This window comes from Culex quinquefasciatus, chromosome 3 (assembly GCF_015732765.1).
Source record: "Culex quinquefasciatus strain JHB chromosome 3, VPISU_Cqui_1.0_pri_paternal, whole genome shotgun sequence".
Classification (NCBI taxonomy): Eukaryota; Metazoa; Arthropoda; class Insecta; order Diptera; family Culicidae; genus Culex; species Culex quinquefasciatus.
Window position 1 is genome coordinate 178,057,590 of NC_051863.1, and position 18,885 is coordinate 178,076,474.

The window sequence follows — 18,885 nt, forward strand, 5'->3', positions numbered from 1 at the left end:
AAACAAACAAACGCTGAAAGTTTCATCCAAATCGGAGCACCTCGATACGACCTGTTACACATTGGTGAAAAACTCGCTCTTAAGTTTTGAAAATCGATAACAAAACTTAAATGACTTTTTGGAAACTATTCAAAACAAAATAGCAAAACTGCAGCGCAGAGTAAAAGAAAAAGAAAAAAAAATGGAAAAAATATTGTTTGTAAGTCGTTGCAAAACTCGGCTAAGAGAAAAGGGCGCGCCAATTTTGGAAAGTTAAGCATTTGTTATTGTAGACGGTATTGTTTTGATTCGCAGTATGTTGAACCAACTGTTTTGGAAATATCATTGCAGAACTAGTGCATGTGATAGGTCAAAATCCGACTTTCATGCGTTTTTATTTTCAACATAAATAAACCAAAAACAAACAATCAGTTCAAGCATTTATTAAAAATCTTCTCATGGCTCAGCAGTCTCAGTTCCCACCAATTCCTCAGCCTCTCAATTCTTTCCCGTGGTCATCGGTTTCGGCCAACACTCGCCCGTCGGGACACACTCGCCCGCAGTGTTTCGGACGTATCCCAGATTGCAGAAGCATCCCCGGCGACACTGCTGTACGCAAGGTGGTGGTGGATACAGCTTCGATTCGCACGTCTCCGGGCAGCTTGGTCCGCACTTGTCGAAGGTTTCGTTCGGGCCACATTTTATCGGTGCTGGCAGATCATTGGAAGGGCTGTCGGTTAGCGAAATATCGGGAGAAAGGTTAAAGGATCAAAATTACCACCAGTTTGCGCTGCACAGGTGTAGAAACAGATGGCGATGAGTGCGGACAAAAGGATGATCTTCATGGTGGATAGTTAGTTATGAATTCATTCAGTTAACATGGATATGAACGAGTTTTATATAAACTTTGTTAAACGATAAGAAAGCACAGCTAGACAGTACGTGACTACCCGTGCGATTGTGCAGTGCAATGGAATGATCTTAAGGACGTGACTTTATTTGGACTTAGCTCAAAAGGAATAAGGAATGTACGATGCAATGCAACGGATTCAACGAACTTGTTGGTTTCGCTGACGACGTTGTCTGCGCCAGACGGTTCGGTGTTCGTTTCACGAAGACGATACGGGTCATCCCAGCCACATTTTGAAAACCGGTGTGAAGATGGTCTAGATTTGAACACTTGTGTGTGATAGAAAGAAATTTTAGTCAAATTAATGCAGAATATTTCATTTGGGACTTTACCTCGTTCACTTTGGACATTCTGGAGGAAGAATGCGCCAAAGTAAATCGTGATGGTCAAGATCAACAGTTTCATTTGAACCAGCGCGTTTCGTCTAAAACTATCAACTATCAAGTTTCGGTTGTGATTTACTTATACTTGCAGCTGGTTCAATCTAATTGCATGGAAACAAGTTTGTTTACAACTCAGATAAATAACATAACTTATTGTATGGAGTTGGAACGTGTGTTTATCTGTTTTGCGATGTGTTTGACCTTTTGTTCTGTGCTTTTGAAAACTGCTTAGGCGCCATGGCGCCATCCATGAAGTAATATTTCTAGCCCTCAGGGTAGTGATGATCAAGAAACGTATACTTAGCTATTTTTTCTGTTACACCTAAAAAAATCAAATTATTCGCTCTACAGCGTTGCCTTGGCGTTCTCGATTGCGAGATTCCTACTCGAAACTAGGTGTCCGAAGGTTTGATTGTTAAGGCATTTGCAAACCTCTTTTTACACCTCAGCATTTTAGCGAAAAAAAATTTCAGTAAAAAAAACTAAACATCGAAAACTTTTAAAAAACCAAAAAAAACTTTTAATTAAATATCTCAATGTATTGAGTAAATTTTCTGATCAATTTGGTGTCTTCGGCAAAGTTGTAGGTATTGTTGAGGACTTTTGAGAAAAAAATAGGTACAAGGAAAAAAATTGCAGATTTTTAATCAACTTTTTTTCACTAAAACTCAATTTCCCAAAATACGTATTTTTTTGAATTTCGAGATTTTTTGATATGTTTTAGGGGACAAAAATCCGCAACTTTTGAGCCATAGAGAAACATGGTAAAAAAATCTGACGCCGAGTTATGATTTTTTGAAAAAATAGTGATGTTTTAAAAAAATCAAAGTTTCATGAAAAAACAAGTTTGACATTATTTTTTAATGCAAAATTGAATTTGCAATCGAAAAGTACTTTACAGATTTTTTGATAAAAAGCTCCGTTTTCAAGATATAGCCACCGGAAAATTGATTTTTGCGAAATATTTGCAGTTTTTCAATTTTTAAAAATAGTGACCATGAGTGACCATTTCTAATTTTTTTTTTTTTGAAAAGTTCAGAAAATTTGCTATAAAATTGTCTAAGAGACATTGAAGATTGGACATCGGGTTGCTGAGATAGAGCCGCTTTAAGAAAAAGAAACACGAAAATTGAAGTTTTCTAAATCTCACCAAAACAACCCACCATTTTCTAATGACGATATCTCAGCAACTAATGGTCCGATTTTCAATGTTAAAATATGAAACATTCGTGAAATTTTCCGATCTTTTCGAAAAAAATATTTTGAAAATTTTTAAATCAAGACTAACATTTCAAAAGGGCGTAATATTCTATGTTTGGCCCTTTTGAAATGTTAGTCTTGATTTTAAAAAATTCAAAATATTTTTTTCGAAAAGATCGGAAAATTTTACGAATGTTTCATATTTTAACATTGAAAATCGGACCATTAGTTGCTGAGACATCGACATTAGAAAATGGTGAGTGGTATGGGTGAAACTTAAAAAACTTCATTTTTCCTGTTTTTTTTTTCTTTAAGCCGCTGTATTTCAGCAACCAGAGGTCCAATCTTCAATGTCTCTTTGACAATTTTATAGCAAATTTTCTGAACTTTTCAAAAAAAATATTTTTAGAAATGGTCACTCATGGTCACTATTTTTAAAAATTGAAAAACTGCAAATATTTCGCTAAAATCAATTTTCCGGTGGCTATATCTTGAAAACGGAGCTTTTTATCAAAAAATCTGTAAAGTATTTTTCGATTGCAAATTGCATTAAAAAATAATGTCAAACTTGTTTTTGCATGAAACTTCGATTTTTTCCAAACATCACTATTTTTTCAAAAAATCATAACTCGGTGTCAGATTTTTTGACCATGTTTCTCTATGGCTCAAAAGTTGCGGATTTTTGTCCCTTAAAACATATCAAAAAATCTCGAAATTCAAAAAAATACGTATTTTGGGAAATTGAGTTTTAGTGAAAAAAAAGTTGATTAAAAATCTGCAATTTTTTTTCCGTGTACCTATTTTTTTCTCAAAAGTCCTCAACAATACCTACAACTTTGCCGAAGACACGAAATTGATCAGAAAATTTACTCAAAAGTTACAGCTGTTTGAATATTTACATACCATTTTTGTATGGACAGCAGCCAAAATTGTATGGAGACTTGTATGGGTGAACCAATGACGCAAAACAGCTTATTTGGTCATAGGGAAGGCCCCCACAAAGTTTGAGCCAAATCAAAAAATACAAATAAAATCCATTTCCGGTTTTGGTAGAGAATTGCTCACATTTAAATTTCAATCAATTTTGGCCGCCTTTTTCTTTAATCTAATCTAATCTAATCGAACACAAGCGCAGCCAGTCCGAAGAAAGCATCAAGCAGCAATTTTGGCCGCCTTTTTCTTTGAAGTTTTTTTAGGAACAGTAGCAGAGTATGCAAAACTGGCAAAGCAAAAAATATGTATTTTTGAAAATACATTTTTAGTGGTAAAATTTTGCTTGAAAATTCATCATTCTGGCGATTGTCCACGCTCCATACAAAAAATTTTTTTTTTGTATGGACAATTGTCCACGAGGGTGGTTTGTGGATGATCCCTTATTGATGAAAATGATTGGTCATTGTATTTATTCAGATGATTTATTCTCAGGACTGATGTTCGATGACAAATAGAAGTATTAGCGAAAAAAAAAAATCTTTGGTGTAAAAAATATTAAAAAAAACATAAAATTAATCCTAAAATTTGAAATGTACTGAATGGGAATGTTTTACTTCAGAATTTTGATGGCAAAATTGAAGAAAGCTATCAAAATTGTGCAGAGATTTGCATCGACAAAACAATGATACAAAATGGTCGCTTTGTTCATAGAGAAAGTTCTCACACAATTTTAACCAACTTGCTCCAAAAATTGTTTTTTTTTATCTGAGGTTTTTTGAAAGTTCAATAACCAAAATTCTATTTTTTTGCTTTCTAGGGCGTTTAAGACTAATGACAAGGATATTTAAAAACTTTTTTTATTGGACCTTTACTGCCTTGCTTTTATCTCAATTTTTTGCTATTAGCTTCAATTGTAAGATTATTTTGCCATAAAAATGTTCAAATAGCTTATTGGCGACAAACGATTCATATTTCCATCCACGTGTTTTCTCTCAAACTTTGCGCGCTCAATGCTTCCAACTTCCTTATCACATCCTTATTCCAGTCAAGTCACTCACCTCTCAAAGCAACTCATCACTCTCACCGCTCACCACCACGAGAGCGCCGAGTTCCAAAGTTTTCCCGATGACCATTTTCCAAGCAATGGTGGCTTTCCCCGGCTAAGCGGACCAGAGCCACGCACAGTTCGTGTTGGTCCTTCGTCCCGGTCGGTTCGGTTTTCGGCAATCCTCCAGAGTTGCTGTCCGGGCGCGCGCTTTTGTGTGATAGTACGGAACAGGGGAGAGTGTGAGTCAGAGAGAGAGAGAGAGAGAGACGGAGGATGTCCTCCGCCGCCATGGTGGTGGTCCTCTGGTCGTCTACAGCATCCGACGTTATCAGCTGTGGGGTGGTGGTGATGGCGGCGACGTTGGGCGCCAACTTGCCCATGTGTTGTTGTGGGTTATCGTCAGTGGGTGGTGGTGATGCCCACTTTTAGGGGCGGGAGTGTTTGTGTGTGAGTGCGTACTGCGCCCATGTGCCGTTACATAGCGGATTGCGGCTGTATATAGGACGGCCAGGCCAGGCCAGAGTCCTGACAGGAAAAAAAAGGTCGAAGTGCTTTCGTGGGTTCTAAAAGTGCGGTGCGAACCCTGTTTTGGGCGATCAAAGGAAAGCTTTGTTATCAGTCTTATCGTGTCTGGATCGAGGAAGGAGTTCTAGCGGAAAAGCGGTTTTGAAATCGATCGGTTTTCGAAACTTTGATTGTAGGTATTTATTCAACGTGTGGGATTTCAAACCAATTCGCAAAAAAACAGCGATCTCCTTTTAGGTTACTTCTATGTGTGTGATAAAGTTGAGATCTTCAAAGTATATACTGCTCCTGTTCGCATAAATTTCTCATATGCATTTTTATCACTTTTTAATTAATGCAGTTTGTTTAAAAAAAACTAAAATTTTACAGAACTTAGTTCCAAAAAAAAACGAGGGAATCCAGTTTTTTCACAAAAATTGAGCACATAGCACATGTTCTTTGCTTGCTGTTTTTGCATATGAGACATTTATGCGAACATAGGAATTAAAGCAATTCTCAAATGTCTTTCGATATTCTTTTATAAAAATTTACAAGATTTTTTCAAAAGTAATATTTTTCACAATACTCCTAACTTTAGTCTAAATCAAGTGTCATTTTGTTTAGCTAAACATTCAATTTTCACAATTGACTTATGTGTTATATTGGGCCAAACATTAGAGTTTTTTTAACAGTCAAGACTCGAAGAAAAAAATTTCCCTGTACAACCCGAAGCCTGCAAAATGCGTTACAGTAAATTTTCGCAGGCTTGGGAAATATGCAAAATAGCACCAAACTTCAATGTTTTATAGTGTTTTGGAATCGTCAGAATGTCTACTTTAAGGAAAAAATATGCAAATTAGTGGATTTTTGGGCGGGGCTCGGGGGGCCCTCCCCCGAGTTAACGAAAAAATATCCGAGCAAAATGCGTTACAGTAAATTTGTAAAATTTATATCTTATGCAAAACATGACCAAAACTCAAAGTTTTATAGTGCTTTGGAAAGGTCTTCACATGAACTTTATGTTAAAAATATAAAAAGACTACGTTTTCCATAAAGTTTTACTAAAAAAGTTAAGTAAACATTTATTGTTCTATGTACTAATATCAGTAAGAGAATAAAAACATGACTTTTCATTAGAAACATAATCATGCGACATATCTAACTTCTCCAAATTTCATGAATAGTCATTCTGCAACAAAATTGAACCGATTCAGCTGAACCGGTTCACCCAACCGGTTCAATAGTTGTACCGGTTGAACATTTCTGGCACAAAATGTATCATGCGACATGTCTAACTCTTTCAAATTGCCTGAAAAGTCATTCTGTAGCAAAATTGAACCGATTCAGCTGAACCGGTTCATCCAACCGGTTCGATAGTTGTACCGGTTGAACATTTCTGGCACAAAATGTAGCATGCGACATATCTAACTCTTTCAAATTGCCTGAAAAGTCATTATGTAGCAAAATTGAACCGATTCAGCTGAACCGGTTCATCCAACCGGTTCGATAGTTGTACCGGTTGAACATTTCTGGCACAAAATGTAGCATGTGACATGTCTAACTCTTTCAAATTGCCTGAAAAGTCACTTTGTAACAAAATTGAACCGATTCAGCTGAACCGGTTCATCCAACCGGTTCAATAGTTGTACCGGTTGAACATTTCTGGCACAAAATGTAGAATGCGACATATCTAACTCTTTCAAATTGCCTGAAAAGTCATTCTGTAGCAAAATTGAACCGATTCAGCTGAACCGGTTCATCCAACCGGTTCGATAGTTGTACCGGTTGAACATTTCTGGCACAAAATGTAGCATGCGACATATCTAACTCTTTCAAATTGCCTGAAAAGTCATTCTGTAACATAATTGAACCGATTCAGCTGAACCGGTTCATCCAACCGGTTCAATAGTTGTACCGGTTGAACATTTCTGGCACAAAATGTAGCATGCGACATATCTAACTCTTTCAAATTGCCTGAAAAGTCATTCTGTAGCAAAATTGAACCGATTCAGCTGAACCGGTTCACCCATCCGGTTCGATAGTTGTACCGGTTGAACATTTCTGGCACAAAATGTAGAATGCGACATATCTAACCCTTTCAAATTGCCTGAAAAGTCATTTTGTAACATAATTGAACCGATTCAGCTGAACCGGTTCATCCAACCGGTTCAATAGTTGTACCGGTTGAACATTTCTGGCACAAAATGTAGAATGCGACATATCTAACCCTTTCAAATTGCCTGAAAAGTCATTTTGTAACATAATTGAACCGATTCAGCTGAACCGGTTCATCCAACCGGTTCAATAGTTGTACCGGTTGAACATTTCTGGCACAAAATGTAGCATGCGACATATCTAACTCTTTCAAATTGCCTGAAAAGTCATTCTGTAACATAATTGAACCGATTCAGCTGAACCGGTTCATCTTACCGGTTGAAAAGTCATGCTTCCTTAAATTCTTTAATTTTTTTAAATTCTTTATATTCTCTAAATTCTTAAAATTCTCAAAATTCTTAAAATTTTAAAAAAATTCTTAAAATTCTTAAAATTCTTAAACTTCTTAAAATTCTTAAAATTCTTAAAATTCTTAAAATTCTTTAAATTCTTAAAATTCTTAAAATTCTTAAAATTCTTAAAATTCTTAAAATTCTTAAAATTCTTAAAATTCTTAAAATTCTTAAAATTCTTAAAATTCTTAAAATTCTTAAAATTCTTAAAATTCTTAAAATTCTTAAAATTCTTAAAATTCTTAAAATTCTTAAAATTTTAAAATTCTTAAAATTCTTAAAATTCTTAAAATTCTTAAAATTCTTAAAATTCTTAAAATTCTTAAAATTCTTAAAATTCTTAAAATTCTTAAAATTCTTAAAATTCTTAAAATTCTTAAAATTCTTAAAATTCTTAAAATTCTTAAAATTCTTAAAATTCTTAAAATTCTTAAAATTCATAAAATTCATAAAATTCTTAAAATTCTTAAAATTCTTAAAATTCTTAAAATTCTTAAAATTCTTAAAATTCTTAAAATTCTTAAAATTCTTAAAATTCTTAAAATTCTTAAAATTCTTAAAATTCTTAAAATTCTTAAAATTCTTAAAATTCTTAAAATTCTTAAAATTCTTAAAATTCTTAAAATTCTCAAAATTCTTAAAATTTTAAAAAAAATCTTAAAATTCTTAAAATTCTTAAACTTCTTAAAATTCTTAAAATTCTTAAAATTCTTAAAATTCTTTAAATTCTTAAAATTCTTAAAATTCTTAAAATTCTTAAAATTCTTAAAATTCTTAAAATTCTTAAAATTCTTAAAATTCTTAAAATTCTTAAAATTCTTAAAATTCTTAAAATTCTTAAAATTCTTAAAATTCTTAAAATTCTTAAAATTCTTAAAATTCTTAAAATTCTTAAAATTCTTAAAATTCTTAAAATTCTTAAAATTCTTAAAATTCTTAAAATTCTTAAAATTCTTAAAATTCTTAAAATTCTTAAAATTCTTAAAATTCTTAAAATTCTTAAAATTCTTAAAATTCTTAAAATTCTTAAAATTCTTAAAATTCTTAAAATTCTTAAAATTCTTAAAATTCTTAAAATTCATAAAATTCATAAAATTCTTAAAATTCTTAAAATTCTTAAAATTCTTAAAATTCTTAAAATTCTTAAAATTCTTAAAATTCTTAAAATTCTTAAAATTCTTAAAATTCTTAAAATTCTTAAAATTCTTAAAATTCTTAAAATTCTTAAAATTCTTAAAATTCTTAAAATTCCTAAAATTCTTAAAATTCTCAAAATTCTTAAAATTCTTAAAATTCTTAATTTTTTTCAAATTCTTAAAATTCTTTAAATTCTTAAAATTCTTTAAATTCTTAAAATTCTTTAAATTCTTAAAATTCTTAAAATTCTTTAAATTCTTTAAATTCTTTAAATTCTTTAAATTCTTTAAATTCTTTAAATTCTTTAAATTCTTTAAATTCTTTAAATTCTTTAAATTCTTTAAATTCTTTAAATTCTTTAAATTCTTTAAATTCTTTAAATTCTTTAAATTCTTTAAATTCATTAAATTCTTTAAATTCTTTAAATTCTTTAAATTCTTTAAATTCTTTAAATTCTTTAAATTCTTTAAATTCTTTAAATTCTTTAAATTCTTTAAATTCTTTAAATTCTTTAAATTCTTTAAATTCTTTAAATTCTTTAAATTCTTTAAATTCTTTAAATTCTTTAAATTCTTTAAATTCTTTAAATTCTTTAAATTCTTTAAATTCTTTAAATTCTTTAAATTCTTTAAATTCTTTAAATTCTATAAATTCTATAAATTCTTTAAATTCTTTAAATTCTTTAAATTCTTTAAATTCTTTAAATTCTTTAAATTCTTTAAATTCTTTAAATTCTTTAAATTCTTTAAATTCTTTAAATTCTTTAAATTCTTTAAATTCTTTAAATTCTTTAAATTCTTTAAATTCTTTAAATTCTATAAATTTTTTAAATTCTTTAAATTCTTTAAATTCCTTAAATTCTTTAAATTCTTTAAATTCTTTAAATTCTTTAAATTCTTTAAATTCTTTAAATTCTTAAAATTCTTTAAATTCTTTAAATTCTTTAAATTCTTTAAATTCTTTAAATTCTTTAAATTCTTTGAATTCTTTAAATTCTTTAAATTCTTTAAATTCTTTAAATTCTTTAAATTCTTTAAATTCTTTAAATTCTTTAAATTCTTTAAATTCTTTAAATTCTTTAAATTCTTTAAATTCTTTAAATTCTTTAAATTCTTTAAATTCTTTAAATTCTTTAAGTTCTTTAAATTCTTTAAATTCTTTAAATTCTTTAAATTCTTTAAATTCTTTAAATTCTTTAAATTCTTTGAATTCTTTAAATTCTTTAAATTCTTTAAATTCTTTAAATTCTTTAAATTCTTTAAATTCTTAAAATTCTTTAAATTCTTTAAATTCTTTAAATTCTGTAAATTCTTTGAATTCTTTAAATTCTTGATTTTTTTTAAATTCTTTAAATTAGATTAGATGAACCGGTTCAGCTGAATCGGTTCAATTTTGTTACAGAATGACTTTTCAGTCAATTTGAAAGAGTTAGATATGTCGCATGCTACATTTTGTGCCAGAAATGTTCAACCTGTACAACTGCTGAATCGGTTCAATTTTGTTACAGAATGACTTTTCAGGCAATTTGAAAGAGTTAGACATGTCGCATGCTACATTTTGTGCCAGAAATGTTCAACCGGTACAACTATCGAACCGGTTGGATGAACCGGTTCAGCTGAATCGGTTCAATTTTGCTACATAATGACTTTTCAGGCAATTTGAAAGAGTTAGATATGTCGCATGCTACATTTTGTGCCAGAAATGTTCAACCGGTACAACTATTGAACCGGTTGGATGAACCGGTTCAGCTGAATCGGTTCAATTTTGTTACAAAATGACTTTTCAGGCAATTTGAAAGAGTTAGATATGTCGCATGCTACATTTTGTGCCAGAAATGTTTAACCGGTACAACTATCGAACCGGTTGGATGAACCGGTTCAGCTGAATCGGTTCAATTTTGCTACAGAATGACTTTTCAGGCAATTTGAAAGAGTTAGACATGTCGCATGATACATTTTGTGCCAGTAATGTTCAACCGGTACAACTATTGAACCGGTTGGGTGAACCGGTTCAGCTGAATCGGTTCAATTTTGTTGCAGAATGACTATTCATGAAATTTGGAGAAGTTGGATATGTCGCATGATTATGTTTCTAATGAAAAGTCATGTTTTTACTCTCTTACTGATATTAGTATATAGAACAATAAATGTTTACTTAACTTTTTTAGTAAAACTTTATGGAAAACGTAGTCTTTTTATATTTTTAACATAAAGTTCATGTGAAGACCTTTCCAAAGCACTATAAAACTTTGAGTTTTGGTCATGTTTTGCATAAGATATAAATTTTACAAATTTACTGTAACGCATTTTGCTCGGATATTTTTTCGTTAACCCTCCCCCCCGAGCCCCGCCCAAAAATCCACTAATTTGCATATTTTTTCCTTAAAGTAGACATTCTGACGATTCCAAAACACTATAAAACATTGAAGTTTGGTGCTATTTTGCATATTTCCCAAGCCTGCGAAAATTTACTGTAACGCATTTTGCAGGCTTCGGGTTTTGACTGTTAATATGTCCTATAAATGTATGAAACACAATAGCTTATAAGACCTTTAAAAAAAACTCTATTTTTTGCAAACTAGACCAAACGAGCTAAAAATTGCTCTGATAAAAAAAACTTGTCCAGTGTATCAATAAATACTATTCAGATCATTCACATGATAAACATTAATTTGTTTGCAAAGAGAACACGGTGTGATGATGAAAAACTAGGCAAGTATGATATTTGGCACCAAGAAAGAGGTGTTTCTTCGTTGACGGCATAGTACAACTTTTTTTTTTTGATTTTACAGGAATTTTTTTAAGAAGTACCTAAAATCTGTTGAAACTTGTATACAATCATCAAATTTCTTTTGATTATGCCTTGAGAAATTCTAAATAACAGATAAAACCCTTTCCCGCCCAGAGCAGAGTCGAGATTTTTACGGGTTTTCTTGCCAATTTTTACAGAATAGACCTAATTGGATGGAATTTTAATTGGAGGCAGTTAACATTCTAAGTAATACTGTCCAAGTAGAATTAGTTCAATTCATTCAATCGTTTTCTGCTGCTGACTGCTAAAGAATGGCACCATTATCATTTAAACAGTAAAAACAAATTATCAATTAATTCATAAAAATTAAATTCAAAAAATTCAAAAGAAAGAAATTCAAATTTAAAATTTTAGGCTTTATCAAAGCTGTTATAACCGCTATAAAATCTATCAGCCAAAACCAACATCAAAACCAGCTCTTCGTAACAGCATCCCCAGAACTCCGATAAAACTCTGTTAAAACCCAAAAGGACCTCCGCAATTGGTTGGCATGGCCTTTTTATAAAACCTACATAGGAGTTCAAGGCTTTAAAATTGAATCCTAACAACCTCCTCAAAGCCTTTTAAAACCTTTGTTAAAATCCAGTTAGGAGTTATGGAAAAATGACATTTCATACGTCTTCAAACGTCGTTCAAACGGCCAGACCGATTTTATTCTGGGTCTTTGACTTGCCAAATGATAAAATGCGGTTAAAAATTTATCAATAAATGTGGGGAAGATAATGCCAAACAAATAAAAACAAGAAAAAAATCAATAATAACCCTTTTGTAATAACAATTTTTAATTATTTTTTTTTGCAGATTTTTGAAAAAAAAAATTTAACACATTTTTGAACGTCGAACTAGGGGGAATTCTCGTATTTTTGGCAGGTTAAGCACTCGCTCCTAACTCCATCCAATTTGCTGATTTTCACTATTTAAACAACTAATTTTGCAAAACTTTTGATAGAAACTTGCTTGCTCCCTTCTTATGGTGTAATTTATCACTCGAGTTCAGTTGAAAAAGCTTTTGATAAGCTTTAATTGAATGTCAAAGTTCTGACCTGCCAACATTAGAGGCACGCTGGAATTAGATGCTGTTCCCCTTGTTATGTCAGAAATTCAGCATAAATGTGTGTTTCATCAAATGCTAATCAAATTTATTGCTTTTTCAATTTTTTCTACCAAGATCGTAGCAATCACAAACAATAAAACCACGCGTTTAGCGCAATATTTATGCATTGCTATATTTGACCGCGTTAAATGATTTTCAAGGAGCTTATGGTTTTAAGTAGGCTTTTTGCAAGCCTAAAGGCAATTGACAGCTACAATAACCATTATACTATCCATTAGCCATCGGGTTTTCAAGACTCTCTCAAAACTTTCATAAAACCTCATTGTAAGCCGTTTAGATTTTATTGCCATCAGGTTTTATCAGGGCTGCGGAGTCGGGTCATATTTCAAACGACTCCGACTCCGACTCCGACTCCGGCTTTCTCAGATTAGCTGACTCCGACTCCGACTCCGGCTCCGGCTTTGAACAAATGGTTGGCTCCGACTCCGACTCCGACTCCGGCCTACCAACTCTAGCCGACTCCGACTCCGACGCCGACTCCAGCTTTCAACAAATGGTTGGCTCCGACTCCGACTCCGACTCCACATATTTTTAAATGTTTCAAAAGTTAGTTAACTATTATTGGTTAATTATTTTTAAAACATTGATAAATATGATTATTTAAATACTCTCTAAGCGTCATGTTTTTCTCAAGAAAAATAAGTTAAGTAAAAGTAAAGTAAACTAAATAAACGGAAAAAAAGTTTCTAGGTTACAAGTTTTATACGTTACGGAAACAGAAATCAAAAAATATCTTTAGTTTTAGAGGCATTTTGAGAAGAACAGTTTTGTAACTAAATTTGGATATATTTGCTTAACCTCAAATTTGAAAATATTTTTTTCAAAGCTAATAAATTTAATTATTAATCTGTTATTTTTGAATGAATAACTAAAAGAAACCTGGCTTTAATGATCTATTGAACATTAAAATTCAATTTGCTCACTTTCAGGCTGACATTTATAAGAAGCACAGTGACAGGCACCTTGTTTTTTAAATGACAATTTTAAACGAAACATTTTTTTTTGTTTTTTTTTAAGACGTACATGGACATCACGCCATGGCTGAAGGAGATTATTATTGTAAATTAATGTATCTAAACAATTTTTTTGTGGAAAGGGCGCTAAAGATGTCCTTTTCAAATATCTGTGACATAGAAAATATTTTAACCTGGAAATTTATTAATTTAATTTTATTTTAATTTTAAAATTTTATATACTTTAAAAAGGAGGCGCACGATACTTCGTGAATCTTCACCTAAAACGAAGCTTTATGGATGATCTTGCGCCTCCATCAAAATATATGAAAAAACTTAAAATATATTAAAAAACAAATAATCACAAGTAAAATATTTTCTAGGTCACAAATATTTCATTTTTTTAAGGTACATTGATTTGCAATGATTATCACCTTCCGTCATATTGGCGTGGGACATACAGTATGAGAAAATTCGTATCAGTTCATAATATTTTGATTCTGTTTTTTTATCTATAATATTTGAAAAATAAATTAAAATCCTATATTTTGTTCTATATATTTTTTTATTATTTCATTTTTGTACTGAATTCTTGAGATTTGTTCAACGATAATTTGCAACGACATCAAAATAGTTTACCTAAAATCATCATCAACATCAACAATCAATGATTATTTCACATTTGTTGCAACTTCTTTTGACATTTTTTGTTAGTTTCAATTATTTTAAATGCAACACTTCGATTTACTTGTACCTACTCAGTTATAAACAAAATGCGCATGTTGAGTTTCAAGTAAGAGATTGTTATTATCGTTGATTATTTGTTACAAAAGTTAAACTGTTAGTGACTCTTTTTCGATCTGCAAAAACAGTAATTACTATTTATAATCTTTTTATGTACCTCGTAATTTTTTTCCTAAAAAATGATTTTACTGAAAACCTCTAAGACATTCGCTATCGGGGTAAAAGATGACTTTGTGTGTACTTTTTTCAAAAATAACTGGATGAAATTTGGTCAAATTTGAATTGAAAGGGCACATAAATATAGTCTGACTACATAACCAATATTTTTAATTTTTTTTTTTTTTAATTATGGTACTACATTTAATTATGGAACCTTTAAATCTGCTCATGGTTATTGGTTGCTGTGAAAGCCAACATAAAACTTATAAACAATCAAGATGCTACCATAAAACCTCAATAAAACCAAGTGGTTGCTTGTTGGTTTAAAAATGTTACATGCTATACAATGTATTCTGAATACTTTAAAATCGATTGAACAAGATTTTATCATTAAAAAAAAGTTTACCATCATAATAATTTTTGTTTGTCCCCTGATTTTCAGAGGAAATCAAGAAGCATGAACAAAAATGAAAAATAAATTTGAAAAAATGGTTTTCTGAACTCAATTTAACTATAAATGCATTTGCACGACGATTTTATCTCGGACTTCACTTCGACCAACAATAACTTAAAGTATTTTTTTTAAGTAGAGACTTTACTTTAATGTTTGTGTGTGTGAATTGAAATAGATGTTTGTATATTTTTTTTCTATCTTTATTTCTCTCCCTCTCACACCTAGCCGTGGAACTTTCCTCGTCGGAGCGACGTCCGCAATTCCCTCCAAAAAACAAAAAACAACCAAAAGCATGAGTTGTCTCACAACGAAAAGCGCAACATAGGCCCCATTCTTCCAAAGCATAGTGGCAAACGACGCCCGAGTCTTGCAACAAGTACAAACTACACAACACTCTACACACTGGGAAGTAGCAACCAGGCAGCGAGCAGAAGCGGAAAATCGATTTCGATTAGAGATTTTCCCCCGGCCCAACCAACCAGCCCCAAACGCGCTTCTTGTGTGTGCAAGTGTGTGCGAATCTCGGCGAGTGGAAAAGCGCGGAAAAGTCATTCTTCCCTTTGGTGTTGTTGTGGAAAGTGAGTTGACGTCAGAAATTCCAAGGAAAATGACAGGAAAAAACTAACGCGGCAAGTCCCAAGGATGAAGATAATAATCGATATGATTATTCGTGGAAGCAAAACAAAACCGATGCTTTACAACAGCGTCGACTAGGTGGAGCGTACATACATCTAGTACATATACCAAGTTGTCGGTGGAAAAGCTCGCCGGGGGGAGGGAAAGTGGAAGCAGCAGAGTGCTGTGTTAGTGTGCACACCCGTACAATCCCATTAGCTGGTCCTTGTTGTCTGCGTCGGCGAAGTGTCACCGTATTAGTGAGCCAGTACCAGTACATAGTGGATGAAGGAGTAGGAGGAGGAGGAGGTCAGGCGGATAACTTCAAAGGTACCCCTAAGGTATGTACTTTTTGGGGGCTTTGTGTGTGTGTGTGTCTGTTCGTTGAGTAAACGAGTCAAGTGCAGCGAAACATAAATTCAACAAACCACCCAGCTGATGAGGGGGAGGGATTGGATAGGGGGCATCAATACTAAAAAAGGAGTGCAATTTTTGAGGTGATCATGTTTCGAAAATTAGCACTCGAATAATTTGGAACAAATCTTACTTTCATATTAAAAAAAAAAATTGTTGACTAATTTACTAGAATTTTGTATAATGTTTCGTGATTTGAACATTTGTATTTTTTTGTTGTTTTTTATTCAACGTTATATCTCTAGAAGTTAAATTCCCTAAAAATGTTTTTTTATTTTTTATTTTTTCATATCTTTTATGTATCGGAGTTATTTCATTATTTGAGCAAACTGAGAAAATTTTCTGCAATTACCGTTTTCGGACTTAGTTAATAGGATGACTGCTGGTTGCTGAAATATAGTCTTTTAAAGTTCGAAATTATAAAAAAAAAAAAATTTTTAGGTTCACCCAATTAGACCCTCTATACTGAAGATATCTTTGGAATTATTTTGATTAGATTTTCAATGTTAAAAATTATACTTCTGTGAAATTTTCTGCTCTATTCAAAAAACCAAATTAAAATTAATTTTAGATCAAGCTACAAAAAGTTTGGACATTTTCAAATTAAGCTTGAATTCAAATATTTAAAAAATATGTTTATTGAAAAGAACAGATAATTTCACAAGATTTTTTTTTCACATTGGAAATTGAACATATAGTTTCCAAGATATCGTTGGTTTAAAAATGAGACCTAATTAGGTTATAATGAAAAAACTACCGGATATAATTTTTGTGGGGTGCTTTTCCTTCATAAAATATTTTTAAATTGTTAAAAAAGAACTGAACAATTTTCGAAACTTTTAAACTTGCAACGTTGCAATAATAAGTATTTAGGAAATTTATTTGTTATTCCTTGTACAAAAGCAGTTCTTTGAAAAATAATTGAAATTTAATTTATTCATATCGGTGAGTTTTCAGTTTTCATGCTTTTAAATATATGCAGTTCTAAAATATATATTTCGAAGTCTTCGATTCAATCCAACAACTTGGTTTTGGTGATCTCTATTGCAACATTCCAATTCGGCTCAAGGCGTTTGAAGCTTCACATAAAAAAAGGGTAGAATGATGAGAATAATGTGTAATTTTACATCAGCTACTGGTAAAAATATCATCAATTTCTGTAGAATTCCACTTTTTTACACTTTATTTTAGGTAAAATTACTCAAAAAAGAAGTAATATTTAACCATCAAATTTTTCAACCTTCCAAAATTCATTTTTTACTGTGTTAATTGGTGCGGCAATCCAAACCTCTTTTACAACCTATTCCCCTTCCAGTCCGGGATTTGAACTGACGGCCTTTAGATTGCTAGCCCAACGTCAACCAACGAATCTATCCAAGTAGGCTTGGTCTGATACATTATTGGTCTGCACGAACTTTTTCTCAGGTTATAAGTTGTTTGAAAAAATCCCAAAAAAAATCGAAGGTGGTTAAAATTTTATTTTGATTCATTTTAGCAAGTTTTTGCATTCTGTACAACATGAAGAGAGCTTTAGATAATAATAGTTTTTTTATATGCAAATAAATTGATCAGTAAAAATGTCTTTTTTTATTTTTTTTTTGTTCATCTTTTGATCCGAAACTAATCTAACATAACTTTTAAAGTGTTATTGTAAGAAAACAGAGTTAAAAAGTTACAAAAGTATAAATTGATTAAACCTGACGATACAAAATTTTAAACTGTCAAAACTAATAAAAAAATTTAAAATACTTAAAACTTTTCTAATGTTTAACGATAAGAAAAAAAAAAAGAAATCAATGCTTATGGCTTTCGTAGATTTTTTTTTTGAACTTTTTCCTACTTGTGATTTGCCTCTAGAATAACCAATTATGTCGAAAGACAAATTTATCAACACATAGCTGAAAGGTCCTCCAAATCTCTATTAGGTTTAATTGCAAAACAAATTGTGAATTGATTATTTACCAAATACAAACTGAATTGAATTGAAAAAAACAATGCTTATTTTTATTACGTATTTAAAACCCATTTTTTTTACTGATTTTGTTTGATAAAATGCAAAACTTCACGTAATTAACTCGTAATAAACTTAAGCATTAATTTCTTTTTTGTTTCTTTTTTTTCTTATCGTTAAACATTAGACAAGTTTAAAGTTTATTCCTTTTTTTTTATTAGTTTTTGCAGTTTAAAATTTTGTATCGTCAGGTTTGACCAATTTATACTTTTGTAACTTTTTAACGCTGTTACACTTTAAAAATTATTTTAGATTAGTTTCAGATCAAAAGAAGAAATTTTTCAAGACAGATAAAAAAACACCATTTTTCAGACAATTTTCAAAACTAAAAATTTATATGTTATGTATGATTTTAATACTCATGTTATGAAAATAAGTATGTTGAGCAATTATCTGAGATTTCGGTCATTCATTTTTTGTATTTTTCAATCCGGCTGAAATTTTTTTGGTGCCTTTGGTATGCCCAAGCGAGCCATTTTGCATCATTAGTTTGTCCATATAATTTTCCATACAAATTTGGCAGCTGCCATACAAAAATGATATGTGAAAATTAAAAAAAAAGTATCTTTTGAATGAATTTTTTGATCGATTAGGTGTCTTTGGCAAAGTTGTAGGTATGGACAAGGTATGGATATGGACTAAACTGAAAAAAATGATGCACGGTAAAAAATTTGTTGGTGATTTTTTGTCACTAAAACTTGATTTGCAAAAAAACAATATTTTTATTTTGGCATTTTTACATCAAATGCCAACTTTTCAGAAATTTCCAGTATGGGCAAAAAATCTTTGACCGAGTTATGATTTTTTGAATCAATACATTTTTTTTTTCAAAAGATCGAAATATTGGTCGCAAAAATGTTTCAATTTTATTTTTTGATGTAAAATTGAATTAGCAATCAAAAAGTACTGTAGTGAAATTTTGATAAAGTACTCCGTTTTCAAGTTATAGCCATTTTTAGGTAACTTTTTTTTCAAAATAGTCGCAGTAATTCATTTTTTTAATTAGTGC

The 18,885-nt window shown here is 30.9% G+C and overlaps 2 protein-coding genes across 4 annotated transcripts in view; one reads left to right on the forward strand and one right to left on the reverse strand.

Annotated features, from left to right (window-relative positions):
* Positions 1-477: 477 nt before the first annotated feature.
* LOC6050298 (chymotrypsin-elastase inhibitor ixodidin) lies at positions 478-840 on the reverse strand. The gene is made up of 2 exons (XM_001866899.2): positions 758-840; positions 478-689 (listed from the first exon to the last, which is right to left on the reverse strand). Exons 1-2 carry the CDS (start codon positions 822-824, stop codon positions 478-480), a joined length of 279 nt encoding a protein of 92 aa, XP_001866934.2. The 5' UTR covers positions 825-840.
* A 3,760-nt stretch (positions 841-4,600) lies between these two features.
* The window catches only part of LOC119768748 (keratin, type I cytoskeletal 9-like), an 81,875-nt gene continuing 67,590 nt past the window's right edge, over positions 4,601-18,885 (forward strand). The window contains exons 1-2 of one of the 3 annotated variants that reach the window (XM_038259707.1): positions 4,601-5,154; positions 15,062-15,792. The gene's annotated coding sequence lies outside the window, so the exon portion shown is untranslated. The remainder of the gene's footprint in view (positions 5,155-15,061; positions 15,793-18,885) is intronic. The other 2 variants (XM_038259706.1, XM_038259708.1) reach the window with 2 other exon arrangements.